This window comes from Ostrinia furnacalis, unplaced genomic scaffold (assembly GCF_004193835.3).
Source record: "Ostrinia furnacalis isolate ACB-3 unplaced genomic scaffold, ASM419383v2 OfSCF6470, whole genome shotgun sequence".
NCBI lineage: Eukaryota > Metazoa > Arthropoda > Insecta > Lepidoptera > Crambidae > Ostrinia > Ostrinia furnacalis.
The window spans coordinates 80833-104089 of record NW_021136709.1 but is presented as its reverse complement, the minus strand read 5'-3'; the positions used below and the strand labels follow the sequence as shown (position 1 = coordinate 104089).

The 23257-nt window shown below is 39.7% G+C and overlaps 1 protein-coding gene across 1 annotated transcript; it reads right to left on the bottom strand.

The window, feature by feature from the left end:
* Window positions 1-607: 607 nt before the first annotated feature.
* Window positions 608-23250, bottom strand: LOC114362403 (O-acyltransferase like protein-like). Its single transcript, XM_028317799.1, has 12 exons — window positions 23062-23250; window positions 11135-11277; window positions 9732-10038; window positions 9183-9294; window positions 8437-8524; window positions 7747-7913; window positions 6982-7167; window positions 5765-5944; window positions 5234-5396; window positions 4422-4599; window positions 3448-3590; window positions 608-827 (listed from the first exon to the last, which is right to left on the bottom strand). Exons 1-12 carry the CDS (start codon window positions 23198-23200, stop codon window positions 711-713), a joined length of 1923 nt encoding a protein of 640 aa, XP_028173600.1. The 5' UTR covers window positions 23201-23250; the 3' UTR covers window positions 608-710.
* Between the last annotated feature and the right edge of the window lie 7 nt (window positions 23251-23257).

The window sequence follows — 23257 nt, the reverse complement described above, 5'->3', positions numbered from 1 at the left end:
TGTAAGTACTAGAATAAATTATTGTAGAGAAAAAACCTTTTTTTTAGGTGGTAAAAATGCATTGAGTTGCATACCCGCCCCTGTGGTAAGGTGACGGGTTATGTGGGGCTCTCCCCTCCAGAAGGGAGGGGCCTACCCACTAAAATCAACCAATCTTCGTCTTATAGAGCAGAGGCAGGAGCCTATCCAACTAACCTAACGTAAGCTTTATTTAGTTTTTAATTTAATGTTAATCATACGCGTAACTGAGGTCTACGTAAGAGGAATTAAGCTTTTTCACACTAGCGATTTTTCCAGCGTTTTCACGAGTGGTAAGACCGTAGCGTTTCACACTAGCGATTACCTACCTATTTAAAAGCAACAAACTGCATGTTTTCTATGTATAATTTGTATGTATAATTATAAAAAAAAGCATTTAAGTATGTTTATATCCGTTGTCTAGTACCCATACTACATACAAGCTTTACTTAGTTTAGGACTAGAGGCGCAGTGTAAAATTTCCAAGGATATTTATTTATTAATTATTTTTATTATTTATTAGTGTCGCAAATTCTTGATTGAAATCAACAGCCTGTATACATATTTCTATTTTATGGAACAGGGTGGCACATAAAACATAATGGACAAAATAAAACAAGTGATTACAACGCTTAAATTTTATATCTAACGATAACAAAACAGTACCTAAATTAGTGTGTTACTAAATTATTTTACATCAAAAACGAGAGAAGTTTGTCAGCCATTTTAGTCATGGGGTACTCCACAATCACTGTTAAAGGCACTGCGATGACGTATGAGATGACGAAAACGCCAATCGTGTCCAAAGTCTGTAAAAATAAATAGATAAATGACATCAATAGCACGTTGCAGGTCCGGCTGCAGAATCAAATAGGTACGGGCAAATAAGGGCGCCCCCAAGTGGGGCTCGGACCTCACCCTAGCTAGGGCGTTGCTGGGGGATGGTAACTTAACATGTTTGGAGANTGGAGAGAGAAGCGGCTGGGCACGTGCCGATACCGCGAGAAAAAGGGACGGGTCGAAGAGGGACTTAGGTGACGTTTCATCCGAAAAAATCTCATCCGCGTATGAGTTGTTAGGTGTCGAGTCATCCGCAAAATATTTATCTTCAGATGAAACGTCACCGTTTCTAACTTGAAAGATTGATCTAATTTAATTAAATTACTATATTTCGGATGAGACGACACTTCCATGTTACAAACGGTAACGTTTCATGCGATGATTTTGATCATATCGATACCTCTGGGCTCAAAGGTCGTAAAGGACAAAGTACGACTTTTCAGGAGAAGCAAAAAACGTTTTTTTATTTTTTTATTCGACGATAACTTTTTTGTTTTTTGAGCTATTAAATTATGACTTATGAAGAAAGTGGTATCCTTCCGTTTGGCCAAATTACTTTTCGCCAAATTTCACTTCGCAAACAACTTATCGCCAAAGTTTCATTTCCCAAATGAACTTTTAGCAACTGTACTTTTCGCAACTAATTCATTTGGTCAAATTATCATTTGGCCAAATTTTACTTGGCAAATGTTTATATAGCAAATGTTTTATGTTGCCAAATATTATATCCCAAATAATTTGTTTGGTCAAATTGATACTTCACATACTTACCCACCGTTAGCCACAAATCAAAGCATAAGGCAGATCATGATTCACAATAATTTTANAGCGATGGAGCGTGCTATGCTCGGAGTTTCCCTGCGTGATCGAATCAGAAATGAGGAGATCCGTAGGAGAACCAGAGTGACTGACATAGCCCGCAGAATCGCTAAAATCAAGTGGCAGTGGGCGGGGCACATAGCTCGAAGAGCTGATGGCCGCTGGGGCAGAAAAGTTCTTGAGTGGCGACCACGAGCTGGAAGACGTAGCGTGGGCAGGCCTCCCACTAGGTGGACCGACGATCTGGTGAAGGTCGCGGGAAGTACCTGGATGCAAGCGGCGCAGGACCGGTCTTTGTGGAAATCCTTGGGGGAGGCCTTTGTCCAGCAGTGGACGTCTTTCGGCTGAAACGACGAAAGCTGATGGCTTGGCATAACTGCAATGCCAAGTTAGTTCAGTGAACCATTGACAGGTGGCGGCAAGGAAAAAGGTAGGTAGACTGCTTTGCCAAATCGCAACATAATTTAAAAAATCTAGTAACATGGTGCCAAAAAAGCAGATTTTTCATTTCTTCAAAAATCAGGATCACGTTTCACCACTGAATAAAGAACTGAAACACCATAATACCAATATCCAGGTATCCAAACCTATCCTCTTAAATGTCTTAAACTGAAACTTCAATTTTTTCCCCTAAGTTCTGGATAGTGTCTTCCTTACAAAGTGTTTCTTAGAATTACATTAATAATCATTAGAACAGCCATTTCCAGTCAATTATTTAATTCCAGAAATGTTAATATTGATGACTCCCGAACCCGTCTGGTCAACATGATGAATGTAGACGAAAACCTACTTGTCAATGTTAAATTAGAAAGATTAGTGTCTTGTTGAGGATACAAATGAAATATTGACAACAACTTTCAGCTCAAAAAATAAGTCATAAGACCCTTCAGTCATACTCTGGATCAATAAAACAACATACCTACGATCGCTATTCTTTTCGCATGCGCGTGCGCCCAAAACCCTTTATACCTATACTCGTAGGTACTCGTACCGACAAGAACCACACGGCACTCATCACGCCTGAAATAAATGGAGTTATGACTCTGAGTCAGCCTCTTATTTTTAAACGGTTTCCACTGCACCACCCGGTTGCAATTTAATGTTATTTTAAATGCAATAACTATAAATGTACCTATTGTAATGATTTTAGAATGTATATCGTATTTTATAGGTNTATTTTTGATGATTTTTTAGGTTCTTTCGTTTGTTCCAAACGCACATACTTAAATACTATAAGAAACGTCTATAAAATTTACCTTCACAGTTATTTTAATATCCTCACTGTGTAGATTTTTAAAATATTTGTTTAGATAATCTAAGAGCGTAAAGGACAAATTATTTAGACTTGGGTATGAAAATGTAAGGTTGTATAGGACAACAGATATACTACATGTACATTATACGCCCAAAAATTTGTGTTTACTTGTTCTTTACTACCATGGTAACTGTACTAAAAAATCAAATGGTATTTACATCCCGATTTTCACGATGAATTCTGTTTAGCTTATCAAATATGATGGGTCGTAAAGGCACTTTTTTTGGGAATTTCGACAAACTAAATATACAGATCGATAGAGAATTAAATTCTGAGTAAAACTGTATAAATAACTCATTTTCGGTATTTTGTCCTTTACGACCTTTGAGCCCAGAGGTATCGATATGCGGATGATTAAGTGAGATGCAGTCTAGGATGTTACATATCTGCCTTGTATCTACCGGATTATAGTGTCCAGGAAAGACAGCAGCAGGCAGCGTTTCTAGAAGACTTACCAGCAAGCCAAGGGAAGAGTCGTGCAATAGCGATCTGTTCCCCACCAGGATTTTGTTGACTGCCCAGTGGACCATAGAGATGGACATAGATACGCGGCCTAACACACGGAAGCTTTTCCAGGTGAAAAATGACGTGAAAACACCTGAAAAAAATATGAAAATGACGTCAGTTTTTCTAACTAAAGCCTGATCCGTGAGCATGAGCACGTAGAATTTTGTCCAATGACCCCGAGCTACCCATCCTTATCGCTCGCGCGTAATTATATTGCTGTCGCGACTGTGCGACGGGCGCCCGCAGTGAGTGTGCGAGCGCGATAGCAACATAATTACGCGCGAGCGATAAGGATGGGTAGCTTGGGGTCATTGGACAAAATTCTACGTGTTCACGGACCAGGCTTTTTAGCGTTAAACTTTAGTGCTTGAGGTATAGGAGTGGTACGGGAGGCGTGACATTGAGGTGTTGACATAATGATATGACAAAGTGTACAAATCTGAATCATTAATATAAGTTGAAAGATTTTGTTGATAATGAGCACGTCATATTTTGATTACTTTGTGTGTGTGAATTTCTAATGCGACACTGAGTTTCGAACTCAGTTGGCATCGCTCTATATCTCTATCCCCATATTAATAAAAAGTTACACCTAGGATGCACCTTGGATTAAAATGACATTTCCATACTAAATGACAATTTAAACCGCACTTCAACTAGGGCGTAACTTTTATTAATAAGGGGGTATGTGTCTAATCTTGTTAAATAATCTAAATACAAGTAAATCCGAGTCGGTTTTTACCGATTTTTTGAAATACGGAATTCATAATCATTACTAGATTTTGATTTTGAGACATTGATTCTAGTTTTGATTTGCATGACGTCTAAAAAGTGCGATCATGTAACCTAGGTAGCTACCTATCCCATATTTTGTTACAATTTTTAAAGCAAATTAAATATTGTATTCTATTAATTAACTTACTTTTCACATTAGTAGATGTGTAAATAAACAAGAAACCAAAGAGTGCCACTGTCAGTCTCTCGATTGGCATCATGAGGGCCATGAAGACAGGGTCCTGTCCATCCATGATCAGCAAGCCGCAGAGGTAACACCATATAAATATCATGGGAGCCGAGGTCAAGTGCAGAAACAATACGAACTGAAAAAATAGGAAGCCAGTGAAACAGCTGTTTTCTATAGGAAGAACGAAATAAAGAAACATTTATTAGGATGAATGAACTACGCGCCCGCTGGATTATACAACGTGCTCCTTTTGTTTTCCGGATTAGGGGTATATTCTATAAATAAAAACTAGTTAAAGAGTCTTAGGAAAATGTGTTTCTAAAAGCATATTTTTGAAGATATTGTGGATTCTAGATTTAGAAGATACCTAGTTGATTAGATTTATAGTAGGTATCATCTATCTAGATTTTTTTTTCAAAATTGTCACCTAGTCTTTTTGTGCAGACTTTTTATTGATAAGTGTATGTAAATTATGAATTACTAGNTATGAATTATATCAGTGAAAAATAAAGTTTTTAAATAATTTCGTATGAAAAAATAAGTCGAAAAAAATTGTTGAATTTAACAAAAAATGTAATGCCATTCCATTCTTTATAGTGGTCTTAATAATACCCTAGAGTTCCAGGAAATCAAAAAGAGCACGTTGTATTAACTGAATATAATAATCAGTATTACTATTGTGGTGAACCTTTTAGCTCATTACAAGGATTTTACGGGACTATCAGTAATATTTGTAAATACAAATTAGTATCTAAAAGTAATTGGTTTACCTTAGAAACGTTAGATTTCTTCTCCGCTTTGGTCATACGTTCTCTCTTATTAAAATACATGAACCCTAGCAATATTCCCATCATCATTGTAATGAGGCAATTGATTGGCATTAAGAAGAATTCTGTGAAGTTCCGGTCGTTCTCGAAAAGAACACGAAAGTTTCTGAAATATTTTTAATTACATTAATTTCTTAGCATTTTTGTTCAATATACTAATATTAAGGATGAAGAGTTTGTTGTTTGCTTGAACGCGCTAATCTCCGAACTACTGGTCCGAATTGAAAAATTAATCCGTCAGTTAACTTAAAAAAAATACTAGACACGTATTTTTCACTTTTTCAAGAACGCCAAAGTTCTTGAAGAAGAAGCCGGTGACGTCAAGGAGTGCTAAGAAGTGCAGCACTTTGTGACGTGACGTGAATTACTTGTTTGATTGACAAATAAAAAAATATGTTATGTGTCCAATATTTTTTGATAATATAATTGACGGATTAAATTTTTCTAGCCTGTATACCCCTATTGGTTACTTACGCAGGCGTCATGTAGGTGAAGGTAGGCTTGTACTGGTTCGCCAGGGTCACGTAGCCCGTCAGGACAGTCGCTGCACCAAGCAGGCTGAACAGGATCGGCAGGGCCCAACTACGTCTCTTGATCAGCAGTATCGTGATGATCAGCGACGGGATGTACAGTTGGATATCTACTGCCATTATCCTGAAACACATTGATAAATCTGTTGCTGAATGGTTGCTGATTGCAATGGCTGAAATGATGATGATGATGTCTGAATTATCAATACACAGCCCAAACCACTGAACGGGTTGCCCTGAAAGGCAGGTACCTTAGTAGATACCTAGTTATTTTCAAAATTCGCCCCATAAGCACAGAACAGACGGTGAAACGCAACTAAACGAAACTGCAACTGCTAGTTACTTTTGAGTTGCATCTAAGTTTCTGCCATAGCGTCATCAGAATCATCAAAAAGTTGCAGTTTCGTTGCAGTTGCGTTTCACCGTCTGTTCTGGGCCTTACGGGGATAAAATGGGGCGAAGCACAGTGTTGCCAACAGCTACCAAAGGCTCGTAGCTAGGAATTTAACAGAAAGTTGCTAGATTGAGTATTTTTTTCTCCCTAAAAAGTAGCTAGAAGTAGCTGAATTCCGAAGTAAATAAAATACTAAAGAAATAAAACACTGAAGTTAATAAATCAGCTATAAACTTTAATCAACTTAACTTTAATACTGCTACTTAATTAACAAATAAAAGAAGACAATATTTTGATTATCTACCGATTTAAGTGAGTCGAATCGTTTATTGCTAATACTAATTTTGTTTGTCGGGTATGCCGCTACCATAACTTTGTAAAAATATATCATAATCAATAGTTGCTAGAAAAAGTAGCTAAAAAGTTTAGCTACTAGTTAAAAGAAAAAGTAGCTGCCTGACATCAAAAAGTTGCTAAATCTAGCTATAAAGTAGCTAAGTTGGCAACACTGGCGAAGCAAACTTTAAGGAGAAACCAGAGATCGGGTGACTATGTAATAAGTAACTTGGGGTTCATAAGTTGATGTCTTGCCTATGAATCTAGAAGAGGTCGACTAGGGTCATTAAGTAACAGGCGATTAAAATGCTGAACCTAGAGATTGCGTAGGAACCCAAAGAAGAAGAATATAATATTTGTGTAAAGAAGGCAATTTCTGTTAAACTCTCTACTTTAGACAGAAATTCTTTTGTTTTTCCATGGTCACTTACCAAGTTTGAACATTGCAGATTCGATGATTTTGGAACCAGTTCTGCAGAAACAGTGCCTGGTACCAGAACTTTTCTCGGCAAATTTGGCTTTCGTCTCCAACTATCACAGGCCACGACGGGCCATCTCCGAAACTCGTCCACCAGGTGGCAGTGAAACCGTTTAGTAGTAAATATATTGGCAGCATCCTGAAAAATGTAAAAGAAACATCATCATCATCATATCAGCCATAGGACGTTCAATGCTGAACAATACTGCATCCAGCGACTTCCTTCTTACTTCGACCTTTATGAGGTCGTCAGAAACATAAAGCACTTTACCTATAATTAGCTTAGACTTTGGATTAATGACATGATTCTTTATAATATATTTTTTTTTTATACACAACGAGGAAGCTCTTGGCCTGTATCTCACCTGATGGTAAGTGACGATCAGGCCGAAGGTGGAATTCTATTCTGTGGTAATATTTATCTATGTTTGTTTACTTGAAATTCATAAGTATTTTATGCAAATATTGTACTTGTTTATTATTCATATTCAATTTTCCTTTGGCCGAGAACTAAAAGTTCGTTTTATGAAAAAAAAAAAAAACAATTTACTAAGTACCTACAAGTAAGGTTACGTATTGTAGCAAAACAGTATAAAATTGGAAACCTTGTGATGGATTTGGCATTTCAAAATAGCTTCTCGTATTGATTGTCTTTCTGCTCCTACTCGTATCTATTTTGTGTTCAAACTAATTTAAACATAGTACTCTTCTTACTTACCGTAAAAGTCTCTTTAAAAACAGGACAGGTACTATTGCCAGGCTCATTTTGTGTTTGTTTGACATAACCAGCAAATTGTAAGCTGTTAAGAAGTGCGACATTAATATGAAGAGCTGGGTCACTGTGGTCATAGCTCCTATCATCCCGCCAACTGGCGACGCCAGAAACTGTAAAGAAACAAAACATAAATGACAGATTTGAGATTGATCTGGTGAACTTCGTATCACTTACAAGGAAACAGGACTATTCCCCTTCTGTCTCGTCTCTCGTTCCCGTCGTTGCAACTTCTGTGTAGACAGGATCTACAGCTTGACCGGCAATAAAAACCCAACCAGTGAAGGAAAGTTAAACTATCCTTGAACCCGCAACCAAGTTAATCAGAAGAACATATAGGAGGTTNCATAAAGGATCGAAGTTAAGGATCGACTTCCCTCCATTGCAAAGCGGATGACAGTGACAAATAAAGGTTTCCCCCGGCCCAAGTCCCAAATCGCTGCTTCAGGGCCATGGTCCCGGGGCCCCCCTGAAAAATAAACCTAGATACGCTTAGAGCCTCATGTACAGAATTTGCCACGGGCCTCAGTTGGTATAAAATAGTTACGCCACATCTTCCATTGGTCTCTGCAGTGGAGACTAAATTTTAATGATTTGATGATGACGATCTACAAAGTTCCTGGGCATAGTCCACACCTTTTCTGGAAACCTGGGGTTGTATTGATAGGCCATGGCTGTTATTATTCCCGAGTGGGCGACCACAGCACCATACAGCAGAACAGCTCTGGAATCACAAAAACATCTGCCTTTAGAATCAAACATCATCTATGTCTAAAGCCCGGTCCGTGAGCACGTAGAATTTTGTCCAATGACCCCAAAATATCCGCGTCGCGACTGTGCGACGGGCGCCCGCAGTGTGCCCGCAGTGAGTGTGCGAGCGCGACAGCAAAATAATTACGCGCGAGCGATAAGGATGGGTAGCATAGGGTCATTGGAAAAAATTCTACGTGCTCACGGACCAGGCTTTTAATAAGGTACACCAACATGGTTCCTCCAAAAAGAAAAATAAAGAATTTGAATTTGAACAAAAACTAATAGAAGTTATAGTTAATACCAACACCGATCGTCGCCTCGGCGACAATATCAACTCCTGAGGATGCCACATTTTTTTTATGTGACAGGAGGCAAACGAGCAGACGGATCACCTGATGGTAAGTGATTACCGTCGCCCATAGACACCCGCAGACCCACATGGAGCGGCGAAACGCGTCTAGGTTTTTTGCACGTCGTAGTGCAAGCTATATTAATTTGGGACGTATACATATAAGCGCCTTCGAAAGAGCCTAAGTACTGAATAAAAGCTTTGTCTTTGACTTTAACCTCAGAATATAGAATATTTGTTAGTATAGAATAGAGTTCTGTATTCTGAGACTTTAACTTACTTATATCCGTTCAACACTTGTAAGCCGCGCATTCCCCTCTCAAATGTTTCCTGGTTCGCCAAGAGCCTTATAAAGTTCACTCGGAGGGAGAACATCATCAATAATTTATTTTCTGGAATAAAAGAAAATATAATATTCACACTGCTACGCGCGAGCATGGAACTCTCATCATCATAATCTTTTTAGCTACAGGACGTCTACTGCTGATCATAGGCCTACTCCAATGATTTCTTTTGCCGATTGGTAGCAGCCGCATCCAGCGCCTTCCTGCTATCTTTATAAGGCCCTTCTTATAGGTGGACCTACGCTCCGCTTGCCAGTATGTGGCCTCCATTCCATAACTTTACTTATACCTAAATTAGGGATCGCAAACGTGGTCGCCCCAAGCAAAGTTCGCGGCGCTCTGTAGTCAAGGCGAAGAAAATCGGCAAGACCTGGAGCGAGATCAAACGCGAAGCTCAAGATCGAACGCGAAGGAGGACTGTTGTGGACGCCTTCTGCCCCATTTAGGGGTCAAATTTAAGTAAGTCAAATAAGGGATATACGTACTTTTGGTTTTCTGTCCCATCATGAGATCGTACGCTGTCCCCACGATATTCATGATGAGTAAAGCGTATACGACGTACAGAAACGCTTGGTGTGGCAAGTCGTTTGTGTCTACGATAGGCTGCGCGTGCGCGCGGCAGTAGTGCAGCTTTTGCAAGCGCGTGCGCAGCGCGTGCGTGCGCGCCCACGTGTCCACGCAGCGCTCGAAGCGCGCGGTCACGTTCGCTTCGCCATTTGGGCAGCGCGTGGGCAAGCAGTAACCGCGGTGCAGAAGCGTGCGGTTGTACAGACGAGGGTCTCGTGATTTTTCCTGTAAAATTATAGTAAATGTGTGTGTAAATAAATAAATAAAAAATTATGATAGGTACATTTATTTTAATAGGGTGTTGTTTTGGCAGAGTAAAACTACGACACTTTTCCGTATATGTATTTCCGTAGCATTTTTTTTTATCCACCACGAGGAAGCTCTTGGCCTGTATCTCACCTGATGGTAAGTGATGATCAGGGCGAAGGTGGAAGCGAGCTTCACCCGGAATCTGTTTTAAGTGACCCCTATGGTAAGACATAACAGGAATTTTGTTTTCATAGGGGTCACTTAAAAATAGGGATTAATGGTGAATACGGGGATAGCGGGAAGAGCCTGGATGCGGGCAGCGCAGGACCGTTCATTGTGGAAAACCTTGGGGGAGGCCTTTGTCCAGCAGTGGACGTCATTTGGCTGAAACCGAACGAACGAACGGGGATAAAACTACCAACTTTTCCGTGTATGTATTGCCGTAGCATTATACGTCTAGCTCTTAATTCAGTCAGTGCCTCAGTATAGGAGCGGCACGGGAGAGTTGATATTGACATTATATTGACGTGACGGGCATACAAATCTGAAGTCTCTCGCTGACGTTTCATCATCATCATCATCATCTCAGCCATAGGACGTCCACTGCTGAACATAGGCCTCCCACCAATGCTTTCCATGTTACCCTACGCTGACGTTTGAATCGTCCCAAAATCATCCACCTCAATACTCAATACCTCGTGCATAGGGTTGCCAGGCGTCCGGCTTTAGCCGGACATGTTTGGCTTTTTACGGTCTTGTCCGGCCTGTCCGGCTTTTGTTAGGCTTTTTATGCCTGCTGTGCCAGGCGAAAGTCGAGCCACAGAATAATATAAAGCGCACGCATCAGGATGTTATGTTGGGCAACCGATGATACGATGACAGTACTCACTCGTGAGCTATGATACTAATTGCACACATTGTATCATGTCCGGCTTTTAGGGTAAAATGTCCGGCCAAATGAAGCACAGAGTCCGGCTTTTGTGTTTTTGGACCTGGCAACCCTATCGTGCACTGACTGAATTAAGCACTAGCTAGACCTATTACGAGTACAACATTAACAAAACCTTCGTACCAGTATCAGGTCATAGACAGGGTTATTCTCGACCTCGTTGTAGATCTCGAAGATTCCAAGGCAGTACAAGCCATCTTTCCTTATCAAGCATTTGTCGAAGTCGTCCAGGTGAAACAGTTTGGGGAGGCGCCGAAATTCAGCCTCTGAAAAGGAAAAACAGTTGCGTTTCATCTAAATGACGTCCACTGTTGGACAAAGGCCGCCTCCAAGGTTTTCCACAATGCACGGTCCTGCGCTGCCCGCATCCAGGCTCTTCCCGCGACCTTTACCAGATCGTCAGTCCACCTAGTAGGAGGCCTGCCCACGCTACGTCTTCCAGCCCGTGGTCGCCACTCGAAAACTACGTGTGAAAAACAACAACAAAAACTTTTTTCAAGAATTTTTTCAAGTTATTTATAATTTTCAAACAACAAATACATTATGAAACGTCAAAAAAAACTCAATCGACGCACCTTGTAGCCGTGACGTCACATCGACGCTCTGGTACGGATGGGACGTACACTTACATATTATAATATGTAAGTACGTATAATAATTATTATGCGGGTGAGTGCGAGGGAGAGTTGCATTCCAGCGAGGTGCGCAGTTGTATAATACGTGAAAAGTTCTGATTGTTTGTTAAAATATCCGAAACTACTGGACCGATTTGAAAAAATCTTTCACCATTAGCATCCTACACTATTACCAGCCTACCTACTTTTGTACAATTATCACACATTTTTGTGCCAGGACTTATAAAACAAACTTTTTATCATCCTACTTTTTAAGAATTTCAAAATAAAGTGTTGTGAGCGAGACTAATGCTATTTTTACATAAAATAATAGTCCAGTCAATTTAGACATGAACCCTGCATTAATTCGCATACAGCTGAAAATTGGTACGCATGTTCGGAGCACCATTATGAANTTGTTTTTTCTTAATACTTTACCTTTTAGTACAAAATTTGGTAGGAAAATATTACTTACCCACCCTGAGAAGTTCGTTATTTACCCACCGCGACTTTTGATGTCATGACACTGATTAAACAACCGATTGATTTCATGACTTTTAATATGGAGTACCGTAGATGTAGCGACCCGTTGATTTCATGACTTTTAATATGGAGTACCGTAGATGTAGCGACCCGTTGATGCATAGTTGTCGATATCTAGACAATAGATACTTCAACGTTCGATATCAAGTATGACACCCGTATTATAGATATCGTAGCCGAATCGTATATAATAATAGNCTTTGGCGCGCTTTATCTCTTTAAATTTTCATTAGTTTGAAAAAGTGAAAAATACGTGTAGAGTATTTTTTGATAAGTTAACTGACGGACTAATTAAAACTCTTGCTTTTTGACCCAGGAAACATCCCTATTGGTGATTGCAAAATATACAGGGAGGAAACGATAAGTGATCTTACTCGATTATTTCTAAACTATACAAGATATCGAAAAACTGATTACTGTTCTTGAAAGTGCTTCACTAGCTCTTTCAAACGACACCAATAATAGGTTACAGAATAAACTGGAACTGTCTGGAAATTCAATGTTTCCAGCTTCCATTAATATTCAAAATACCTACTTCTCCGCTACGTTCCGCTCTTCTCCGCCTTGGTGGAAACCGGACCTAAACTTTCTAGAAAACATTGAAACTGAAAGCTGAAATATAATTTTAAGATGGTACAAAGAAAAACTTCATTGTGTATTTGAAAATCGGGTAGGATCGCCAATAATTACACTGAAGCATTATGGCGAGTTTCCTTCTAAGTAACCTACTAGTTGTAAAAGAAAAACGATTTTTTTAAACTATTGTGTGCTTAGGACAAAGTAACAAAGTCAAAAAAGTCAAAGGCAAAGTCCTATAATTAATACAGTCACAACAAATACGTCATACCTATTTACGCAACTAAAACAAGTGTTGTTTCTAACAAAAAGAAAAAATACTTTTCTGTAGCTAGGTAGGCAAAACTCATGCCTTCCTACCACCGTTATTATGGTCGTCTCTCCACCTTGTGGATGGACGGCCCACTCTACAACCCAGTCGAGTTAACTGCGCACGGAGTCGCTGGGAGATGTGCGAGGGAGAGTCGTACCTATTCCAGCGATGTACGCAGTTAGCTCACATGTCGTTGTTGGCTTGCCGGTACGTGGGCTCAATTCTAGAGCCTTGCTGCCCCATCAGCCGTTGGTTTTGCTTGCTATGACTGCTGCCACTTCAGCTGTTAATCCGTCAGGTTATGTCAGCGACTTTAGTTCGTATGGATCTCCTCATTCCTGATTCGATCTCTTAAAGAAACCCTATTTTTATGAAGACTAACTGTGCCCGCGACTTACGTATGAAAATGGTTTGAATAATATTTCCCGTTTTCGCAACATTTCTTTACTGCTCCGCTCCTATTGGCTGTAGGGTAATGTTGTACTTGTATAGCCTAAAGCTTTCCTCAAAAAATGGGCTATACAACAAATCGAACTAGTAGTTAGCGCGTTCAAACAAACTCTTTAGCTTTATATATAATATTAGTATAGATAGAGTTAATATTTACCAGTCCCATAAACGATGAGTCATGCAGTGTCTGCCGGTTGGCCACCATGGCAACGTTGACGCACCAGTGCACCATGGACACGGCGAACGACAGTCTCATGGTTATCCTGAGCGGCTTCCAGCTGAATGCCGCCTGGTAACAACCTGGAGGGAAGAAACAATACGGTTAACCGACTTCAAGGAGGAGGAAGTTCTTGATTCGTATGTTTTTGTGCCTATTTATTATGTTTTTTATGTATAACAAGGCAGGCAAATGCCTGCGACCATAGTCGCACCTGGTGTTAAGTGAGATGCAGCAGTCTAGGATGGTACATTATTATCTGCCCTGTAAGTGTTTCACTATGTTACCGCAGAACTCCATTTTAAATTGTTTTTTTTTTTGTTTGATAGGAAGATAGGATACCATCCCGAATGATTGGTCACATTTAAATTTCATCAAAATCGGTTCAATAGGTTTAAATCAAAATAACTGGAAAAACAATAGAAATAGTCTCACTAAACTGCCGACATTCAGTGGTATTAAAACAAATATCTAATCGACTCCAAAATAAGTTGCATTAATGCCCGCTTTCATCACCAATCCCTAATTTTTAAGTGACCCCTATGAAAACAAAATTTCTGTTACGAGTTACCATAGGGGTCACTTAAAAATTAGGGATTGACGGTGAAAAAGGGCACAAGAAGATTTATTCCGAGAATGTCAGTAACTGTATTTTATGTATTACTTTGCCTAGAGGAGCTCAATTAGAATTTACCTAATATTAATACTAACATTAGTCTAAGAACAATTTCAAAATTATTATTATAGATCGTTTTATCCACGAAGACGCGCCACACCAATTTTTGGTCGAGGGAAGCGCGGAGTGCGAAGAGTTTGATCCAAATAATCCGAGCGTAATTATTGTAGTGTGTACCAATAACCCTCAAGAAAACATTTGCGGAAGAATGGTGGGGCGCGTCTTCGTGGTTGAAACGATCTACATAATATGTATTAAGTATGTATAGATAGGTATTTTCGGTTTTCACTCATACTAACTTTTAAGACTCATCATGGTGTACATTATGAAGCACTCCAGCAAGGTTACTACCAGCCTTTCGATGGTCACCATGAGCATCATCGTAGTAGGGCTCGTGATCGTCTCGTTAAGGATCGAGCAAAAGTACATCCAGCCTGCTAAAGCAGGAAATGCCATATAGTGTAGAAATACTAGAAGCTGGAAGAAGATAATAAGAAAGAATGAAAAAAGTGTAATAAGACCAAGCCATCGATATTAAATTATATTTCGTACTTCTCCTACAGGGTGGAAACGATAAGTGATCTCACTCGATTATTTCTAAAGGACTCAAGTATAGGAGTAAGAACAAGATATCGAAAAACTGGTTATTGGTCCTGAAAATGCTTTACGAGCTCTTTCAAACGGTGCTAGTAACAGGTTACAGAATTAACTGGATCTATCCAAAAATTCAATGTTTTCAGGCTCCATACTAAATGTATGCCAGCCACACAATATGAGAAAGGTGGGATTATGCCCGTTTTCACCATCAATCCCTATTTTTTAAGTGACCCCTTTGAAAACAAAATAATCCTGTGTTACACTTATAAATTAGGGATTGGTGGTGAAAACGGGCATTAGTCTCGAAAAGCCCTCCGACCGAAGCATGGAATTGTATTTATTATTTTTTAATCTTAAAAGCCTTTAGTCCCTCCTCAGGGCCTCCTCAGCTTATGGTTTTAACTATTTTTTTATTATTTTATCTGCAATGAGGCCAGCGGCTTTAATCAGATTTGATGTTGATTGTTAATTCGACTTTTGGGGAGTGCACGTCCTGTGATGTGTCATCTCTGCTCATTTTCTTGATGAGAAGTTTCATATGGAAGCCAATCGCATTCTTTTCAACCGAAACAGGCAGTTGTTTGTATTCACGAGCTGTGTAGCCAGATGGTTGCTATGTCGTTCAAGGCGTTGCTTGTAGGATACAGAAGAACTTTCTATTTCCTTCTTGACTGTAGGGATTTCTAGGTATTCGTGCACTTCCGTGTTTCGTGTGAACCATGGGGCATTAATCAGGATCTTTAACACTTTGTTCTGGTAGCGCTGCAGGATTTCAACATTTGAGTGACTAGCTGACCCCCAGAGTTGTATGCCATATGTCCAAATCGGTTTAAGGATAGACTTGTAAATTAGGACTTTGTTTTCCAGGCTTAGCGTTGACTTTCTGCCTAGCAGCCAGTACATATCTGCAAACTTTTTGTTTGCCTGTTCTCTTTTGGCCTTTATATTTAACTATTTAAATTCTAAAAGGAATTTAAAAGTTTCAGGGCCTCTTGTTATAATAGAGAGGGACAAAAGCTTTCCCCTCGGATTTCGAGTCGGCCAGTTCGACATTTTCACCTTTTTGCTATTTTTACAATGACATGGAGTTTTAATTAATTAAATTATGAGGAATTACAAGGAGTTTTCTATTTATTACATGTAGGCACTTCATCATTTCAGTCACAGGACATCCACTGCTGAACATAGGCCTTCCCCAATAACTTCCACATCGCACGGTTGGTAGCGGCCTGCATCCAGTGCCTAGAGATGAGACGTATTTACTAGAACAGATCCACACACTAGGTATTTTACAGTACTAGGCGGCACCTATTCCAAATTTTTAAATACTTGATCCACCTAGTATTTTATAAATTACACGACTTCCGACCCTACCATAATAGAGGTTATTATTGCGTAATCCGTAGTCGTGTATTACGCGCACCTAGTATTTCTGGCTAAGCTTATATGTGCGAACGTAGAGATTCACTCCGTCTCTGTCTGACCAAACAAATTTGAGCGCGACGAAGCAAACGCACACAAACGTAGTCAAACCATAATATTCATGTAAATAAAAATATGTAAATATTTTTATGAAATTGATATCTTTTAAATACGCCAACTTTTAAGTTGACAGTCCTAAGCCCGCTGGAATAGGTGCACCTTGTATCAATTTTACCTAGTATAACCCATCTCTACCAGTGCCTTCCAGATACCTATGCACTTAACTTAGTTTTTATACAGCTGATTATTTGCTTTTGCATGTTTACCTTGGATTTGGAAATTTTGATCCCTCGTTCTTGATGGTCCACATACAGGAACGCCAAGATCACACCGCCCACGGCAGTCATCACACAATTGACTGGACTTTGGAACAGGCCAGCGAAGCTCTTTTCATTTCTGAATAAACTTTGGAAGTTGCTGAAAAAAAAAGTGAAAATTTCTAATGTCTAGCTATTCATCATCACCATCATTTCAGCCATAAAAGTGGACGTTTTATGGCTGAAATGCTGAACATATTCCTACTCCAATGATTTCCACAATGGCCGGCTAGTGGCAACCTTCAACCAGCCCCTTCCTGCTACCTTTATGATGTCATCGGTTCACCTATTTTCATAAATTATAGAAAGTCGTGTTCTTGCAATGGAAATTAAATATAGTATGATGATGATCCGCCTTTTTTAAAATAACAAATTAGCAAAGTGAGTAATTGCCTAACTTCATTATCATCATCATTTCAGCCATAGGACGTCCATACTGAACATGGGCCGCCCCCAATGATTTCCTTAGTGACCGGTTGGTACCTGCTGGAAAACGCAGCCACCCACAATGGACAGTTTGACACCATTCTCCAATAATTCGAAATCACAACTTTTCTAAAAAGACACTTCATTCTGGTCTTAATAACTTAATTAATTTTAAATTACCTGTAAATTACGATTTTTGGTCGCATTGCAATTGAAAAAAGTAGTTTATTTGAGTTGACAAATAGTGACGTCACTTGCTTGAAGTGCCATACCAAATCTATAGGAGATTTTCCTTTTGACAGTTTTAAAAAGTACATCAATTGATTGGTGGTGTCAACATGTCTATTTATGGTAATGACATCATAAAAATAGCAGGAAGGCGCTGGATGCAGGCCGCTACCAACCGGTCAAGTACCTACAATAACTTCAAAATTAAGTAAGAGTCACCTTTACATCTATAAGAAACTGTGTAAATTCCGGACGCCGAGCACTTAGGATTTCGTCCAATGACCCCAAGCTACTCGCGCTCGCACAGTCGCACACTCACTGCGGCGGCCACGGCGGCCGCGGCCGCCCGTCGCAAAGTCGAGACAGCAATATAATTACGTGCGAGATAAGGATGGGTAGCTTGGGGTCATTGGACGAAATTGTACGTCCTCGACGACCGGACTTTATCATGAAACTTACTCAGGAGTTACAATATTGAAGATCGGAAGATACTCTTTGTTGAATGCAACGGCTGTCGTCAGCGCGGTCACCGCAGCGAACACGGCATACAGCACCGACATCGCCCACTCCCGGCGTTTGAGCAGTAGCAGCACTAGCACCATGGTCGCCACTTGGAGTTGCATATCCACTGCAATTATCCTGGGTGGAAAATCAATAGTAAAATATCCTTCATAAATAGGTGTTTTATAATTATGTATTATTAGTTAGAGTTACTAATAGTCTCTAATCCTCCAGTTAGATGGCCTTCACCAAAATAGTCAGCCCCCCCCCCCCCCACGTGTGACGTGCTAATTTTGGAACATCCTGTATAATGTGTTAAATAAAAAACAAAATATTAATATAAAAACTTTTACTTACCAAGTTTGAACAAGACAGACTTGTTCTGGGTCTACCATGTTCTGTAAGAAAAAGGCAGTCAACCAGAACTTATTGCGGCAGATGGCGCTCTCGCCGCCCACCACCAGGGGCCACATCGGACCCTGCCCAACGTTGGTCCACCATGTCGCAGCGAACGCGTTTACGGTCAAATATATTGGGTACAATCTGGAAAATTATTTATTTATTTAAACTTTTCGCACAAAAGTAGAGTAGGTACAGTAGCGAATGTTTGTGCCGGGTGGCATTCTCTACCAGGAAATAATTGTACCTATTTTTATGTTAGTTTTATCAGGAAGACTTGTGCCAATACAGCTCTCCGTTTTCACCATCAATCCCTAATGTTTAAGTGACCCCTATGAAAACAAAATTTCTGTTAATTGTGTTACCATAGGGGTCACTTAAAAATTAGGGATTGATGGTGAAAACGGACATAGCTGTTCCCGCTTGGATAGGTCTAGGGCAGGGGTCTCCAAACTTCGAAGCCTTGGGGCCATAATAATTTTTCCGGTATGTTGTATCTTAGAAATTCACGGTGCAGTCCTTCGTCGAAGTTGCAAACATTTTTCGACATTTATAGATGACAAACGACGTTGAGGTTGATCATTTTATATTCGACGTCGACAACACATCATGATACAATGCTGAGTCATGGCACGAGGCGATATCATATGGGATTTATGTGTAAGACCGTTATGAAGAAAACACTTTTTTGACTCTTCGGATCATCGAATCTCAGAAACGCTGACTCTTAGGAGAAAGTGTATAGACAATTTTGATAGATAATTGTATGGTCTTAAACCTTATCATACATATTTTTGTGATAAAACTTACCGTTTGGCTGAAAATCTCATAAAACCGTATTTTTTAAGTTGGACCTTGAATTTTTTTTTAGCACATGTCGGATCGATGGGGACTTTTCACAGATAATTCTTAATGGTGCTCCGAACATTCGTACCAATTTTCAGCTGTATGCGAACTATTGCAGGGTTCATGTCTAATTTGACTGGACTGCAACTACAAGGGTCATAACAATTTTATTTTTTCTACCCACATACCTAATTAATTTTTAATTTAAAACTTATAGTCTTAAGCTGTCGCGGGCCAGATTGATGGCAGTGGCGGGCCGGATATGACCCGTGGGCCTTAGTTTGGAGACCCTGGTCTTGGGCTTGACAAATTAATATCTTTATTCGTCTTTTAAGAAAATAACTAGTAGGTAGGTACGACAAGCGTAGGTACTAGGTGGGTACCTACATGCTTTCTTAGTTTCTTGTGCGCCGGATGTCATCTCATAATGTTAGTGATTTGTATTTCATGTATTCGTAATAAAAATTTGAATAAATTATCATTAAAAATATTGTCAACTTGTTATAAGCTAAGTGAATATCAAATCATGTTTTTAAACTTTTGTGACCTCGATCTGGTGAAGGGCGCAGGATCGGTCTTTGTGGAAATCCTTGGGGAAGGCCTTTGTCCAGCAGTGGACGTCTTTTGGCTGAAACGAAACGAACGAACGAAACTTTTCATTAGGTAAATCATATTTGATTTTAAAATATTATTTCGTTTGTCACTACAGTAGTGTCTATGTATTTCTATGAAATACCATCCGTAGTCCTTTTGTACCCTTTGCACCACCGGCCTGCACCACTGGTGGTGCAAAGGGTATTTTTAAAAATCAAATTGTCAAATCTGTCCAGTAGTTTCGGAGCCTATTCAGTACAAACAAACAATCAAATCTTTCCTCTTTATAATATTAATATTATATGATTATAGATAATCGTTTTACAGTTAATGGTAGGGCGGCACTATTGGTGGTGCAAAAGGGATTAAAAAATACCCTTTGCACCACCAGTGGTGCAGGCCGGTGGTGCAAAGGGTACAAAAGGTCCGTAGTTAGCGACACGATGAAGGTATTTCACAAAAATAGAAAAATTGACGACACGTCTCTACCACAAAAAATAAATTTTGTGTCTCTAAAGTGTAGTCAGCTACGAACTACTAGCAACTTCGAGACTATCGCCTGTATCCACAAACATTACTATGAGATGAGGTCTCACAGTGTGCGTGGTCGTACAGGATGACACACGAACCAATCACAGAGCTCTATACAACAAATCGAACGCACAGCGTTGAATAGAGCTCTGTGATTGGTTCGGCCGTCCACGCCTCAGATCATAAAATAAGATCTGAGGCATAGAATATGATCTGAGGTCCACGCGCACTGTGAGACCTCATAGTAATGTCTGTAAACACGGGCGTCAGTCAACTTGTATCTTTTGTATTCACAGGAAATATAATTTCCGCATACACAATTGTCTAAATGGCTTTTTGCTAATAAGTATAAATAGGTATGGCCTTACCGGATAGCTCTTTTCAAAACAAGCACGGGTATCGTTCTCAATCCAATTTTATGCTTGGCTGAAACCGATATTAGGCTGAAAGCTGTCAAGAAGTTGGACATGACGATGTAGGCTTGGGTGATCGTCGTCGAGGCTCCCAGCANAAAAAGTTATTGTCGAATAAAAAAATAAAAAATCGTTTTTTGCTTCTCCTGAAAAGTCGTACTTTGTCCTTTACGACCTTTGAGCCCAGAGGTATCGGTATAATAATTATTATGCGGGTGAGTGCGAGGGAGAGTTGCATTCCAGCGAGGTGCGCAGTTGTATAATACGTGAAAAGTTCTGATTGTTTGTTAAAATATCCGAAACTACTGGACCGATTTGAAAAAATCTTTCACCATAAGCATCCTACACTATTACCAGCCTACCTACTTTTGTACAATTATCACACATTTTTGTGCCAGGACTTATAAAACAAACTTTTTATCATCCTACTTTTTAAGAATTTCAAAATAAAGTGTTGTGAGCGAGACTAATGCTATTTTTACATAAAATAATGTTCAGTTTATTTTCATTAATATATTTTTTTAACATTTTGTAAACTTGGATTTCCCCAAGACAAACACAACTTTGCTTGTTGTGATAATAACAATAACTATTGTGCTAATATTTAAATGACTTTGAACTTACATGATGTACAAATTTTATTATTAATGATCGTGAAAATTTCGAATGAGTCTGTTTTTTCTTCAGGAAACATCATCATCATCATCATTATTTCAGCCATAGGAACAGTTTTTATGTCGAACTCAATCACATATAATTTTTTTGTAGTAGCATAAATCAGGATCACGTTTTGGATCAGAGAGGGATATTTTTTCGTGATAATTCGTGACCAGATTCTACAGGCTAAGAATTTCCAATTTGTAGAATTTCCAAAGTGGTAGTGGGCAGGGCACATAGCCGTTGATGCAGAAAAGCTCTGGAGTGACGACCACGAACTGGATGACGTAGAATGCAGGCCTCCTACTCGGTGGACAGATGAAGTGAAGTTCACGGGAAGCACCTGGTCGTAGAGGAAATCCTTGGCTCTTTATCCAGCAGTGGACGTCGTCTTTTGGTTGAAAACGAACGATACAGCAATTTTATGTAATGTAAACTTCCAGATGACGTCATCGCGAACAAGCCGTAAGCGTCTGGACTAGTCTACTAAACGCTTGCAAGAGTAATGGAAGAGTCATATTTTTGTAATACTTAGAGCGCAATACCTAATTCATTGAGGAGAGTGGGCAAATATTTTTTTATTTATAAAAACATGTTTTTTTATGTTACAGGAAGCAAACGAGGAGACGGATCACCTGATGGTAAGTGATTACCGTCGCCGATAGACACCCGCAGTCCCAGGGGCGTTAGGCGATTATCACACTGCGCCGCGCTCCGCCGCGATACGTGGGACGACAGATTTAATCATTGTATGCAAGTACCTCAGTATCTCAGTATGTATAGAAAACACGCGCGGCACAACACACTGACAACGCGTCTGCGAGCGGGATTTTTTATATGAAATCACGCGGACCGCGGAGGAGCGCGGCGCAGTGTGATAATCGCCTTACAGATGCGTTGCCGGCCTTTAAATTGAAGATATTACGCTTTCTTCTTGAAAGCTTACAGGTCGTATCGCAGCTATTATCACTTTGTCAGCCGATAGCCGTTTTTCGTCGGCCGATAGTTTAGTCGGGCAGTTGATCAGTATGGGCATGTATGGGAGTGCGTGCGCACACTACGCCGATTCGATTTGGCCGATTCGATTTGGCCGATTCTTCATACATCCTCACTAGTGAGCACGTAATATTATTTTAATTATGTTAAGATTTAGATGAATTTTGTAATTTTAACACGTCCTGTAAATTTATTATTCCTCTATTTCTAAAAACTCTATACAGTTACAACCGCAGTGTACGGGTGGGTGGGACAGGCAGGGAAAAGGGTGGAAGTTGCGATTGCCAGTTGAGACAACCAGCGATTTAACCAAAGAACTCGCCAGTTGCTAGTAGATGCAATTAGAATTAAACATTGTGCGACTGCCAGTTGGCGAAATCAGCAACTTTACCAAACTCGCTAGTTGCTGCAACCAGAAACTAACTCTAAACTCAAGTTGCTGTCCTACGCAATTCAATTGGAAATATGTACAAAGAGTTTTCAGTTGCCGGTTGCCGCAGAAAGGCGCATGAAGTTGCTATGTTTGCAAAGTGCCTTATTGTTTAAAGTAATTGTAAGTATTTCTGGCCACTGCGATGCAAGCATACGCTTAGTGCAGAGACCGTTATCTAAAATTGTACATTTGTGTCAATTAATTTTTATGAATAAATACTATTTTATTTATAAGCACTTACCTGTATCTTCTTTACACTTCACCGCATTTATGACCAAAATAATAACAAGCGCGCCGATTCTCATTTTGTTCCGATCCGTCTTACCAGCTAAGAAAACGTCACAACAATAACTGAAATTGTACAAAATAAAGTATAACATTTACTGCTTGTTTGGCACCTGCATCCGGTGTAGAGGGTTGACGTACTTTTAGCATTG

What these genes read in the sequence shown, in the direction of transcription:
- LOC114362403 (XM_028317799.1), bottom strand. Translation starts at nt 23,200, where the DNA reads ATGTTATACTTTATTTTGTACAATTTCAGTTATTGTTGTGACGTTTTC. An exon ending in GATGGGACAGAAAACCAAAA is followed by an intron (nt 9,295 to 9,731) that starts GTACGTATATCC and finishes CTTTTATTCCAG; the next exon opens with AAAATAAATTATTGATGATG. An exon ending in ACCCCAGGTTTCCAGAAAAG is followed by an intron (nt 7,914 to 8,436) that starts GTGTGGACTATG and finishes GTTTCTTTACAG; the next exon opens with TTTCTGGCGTCGCCAGTTGG.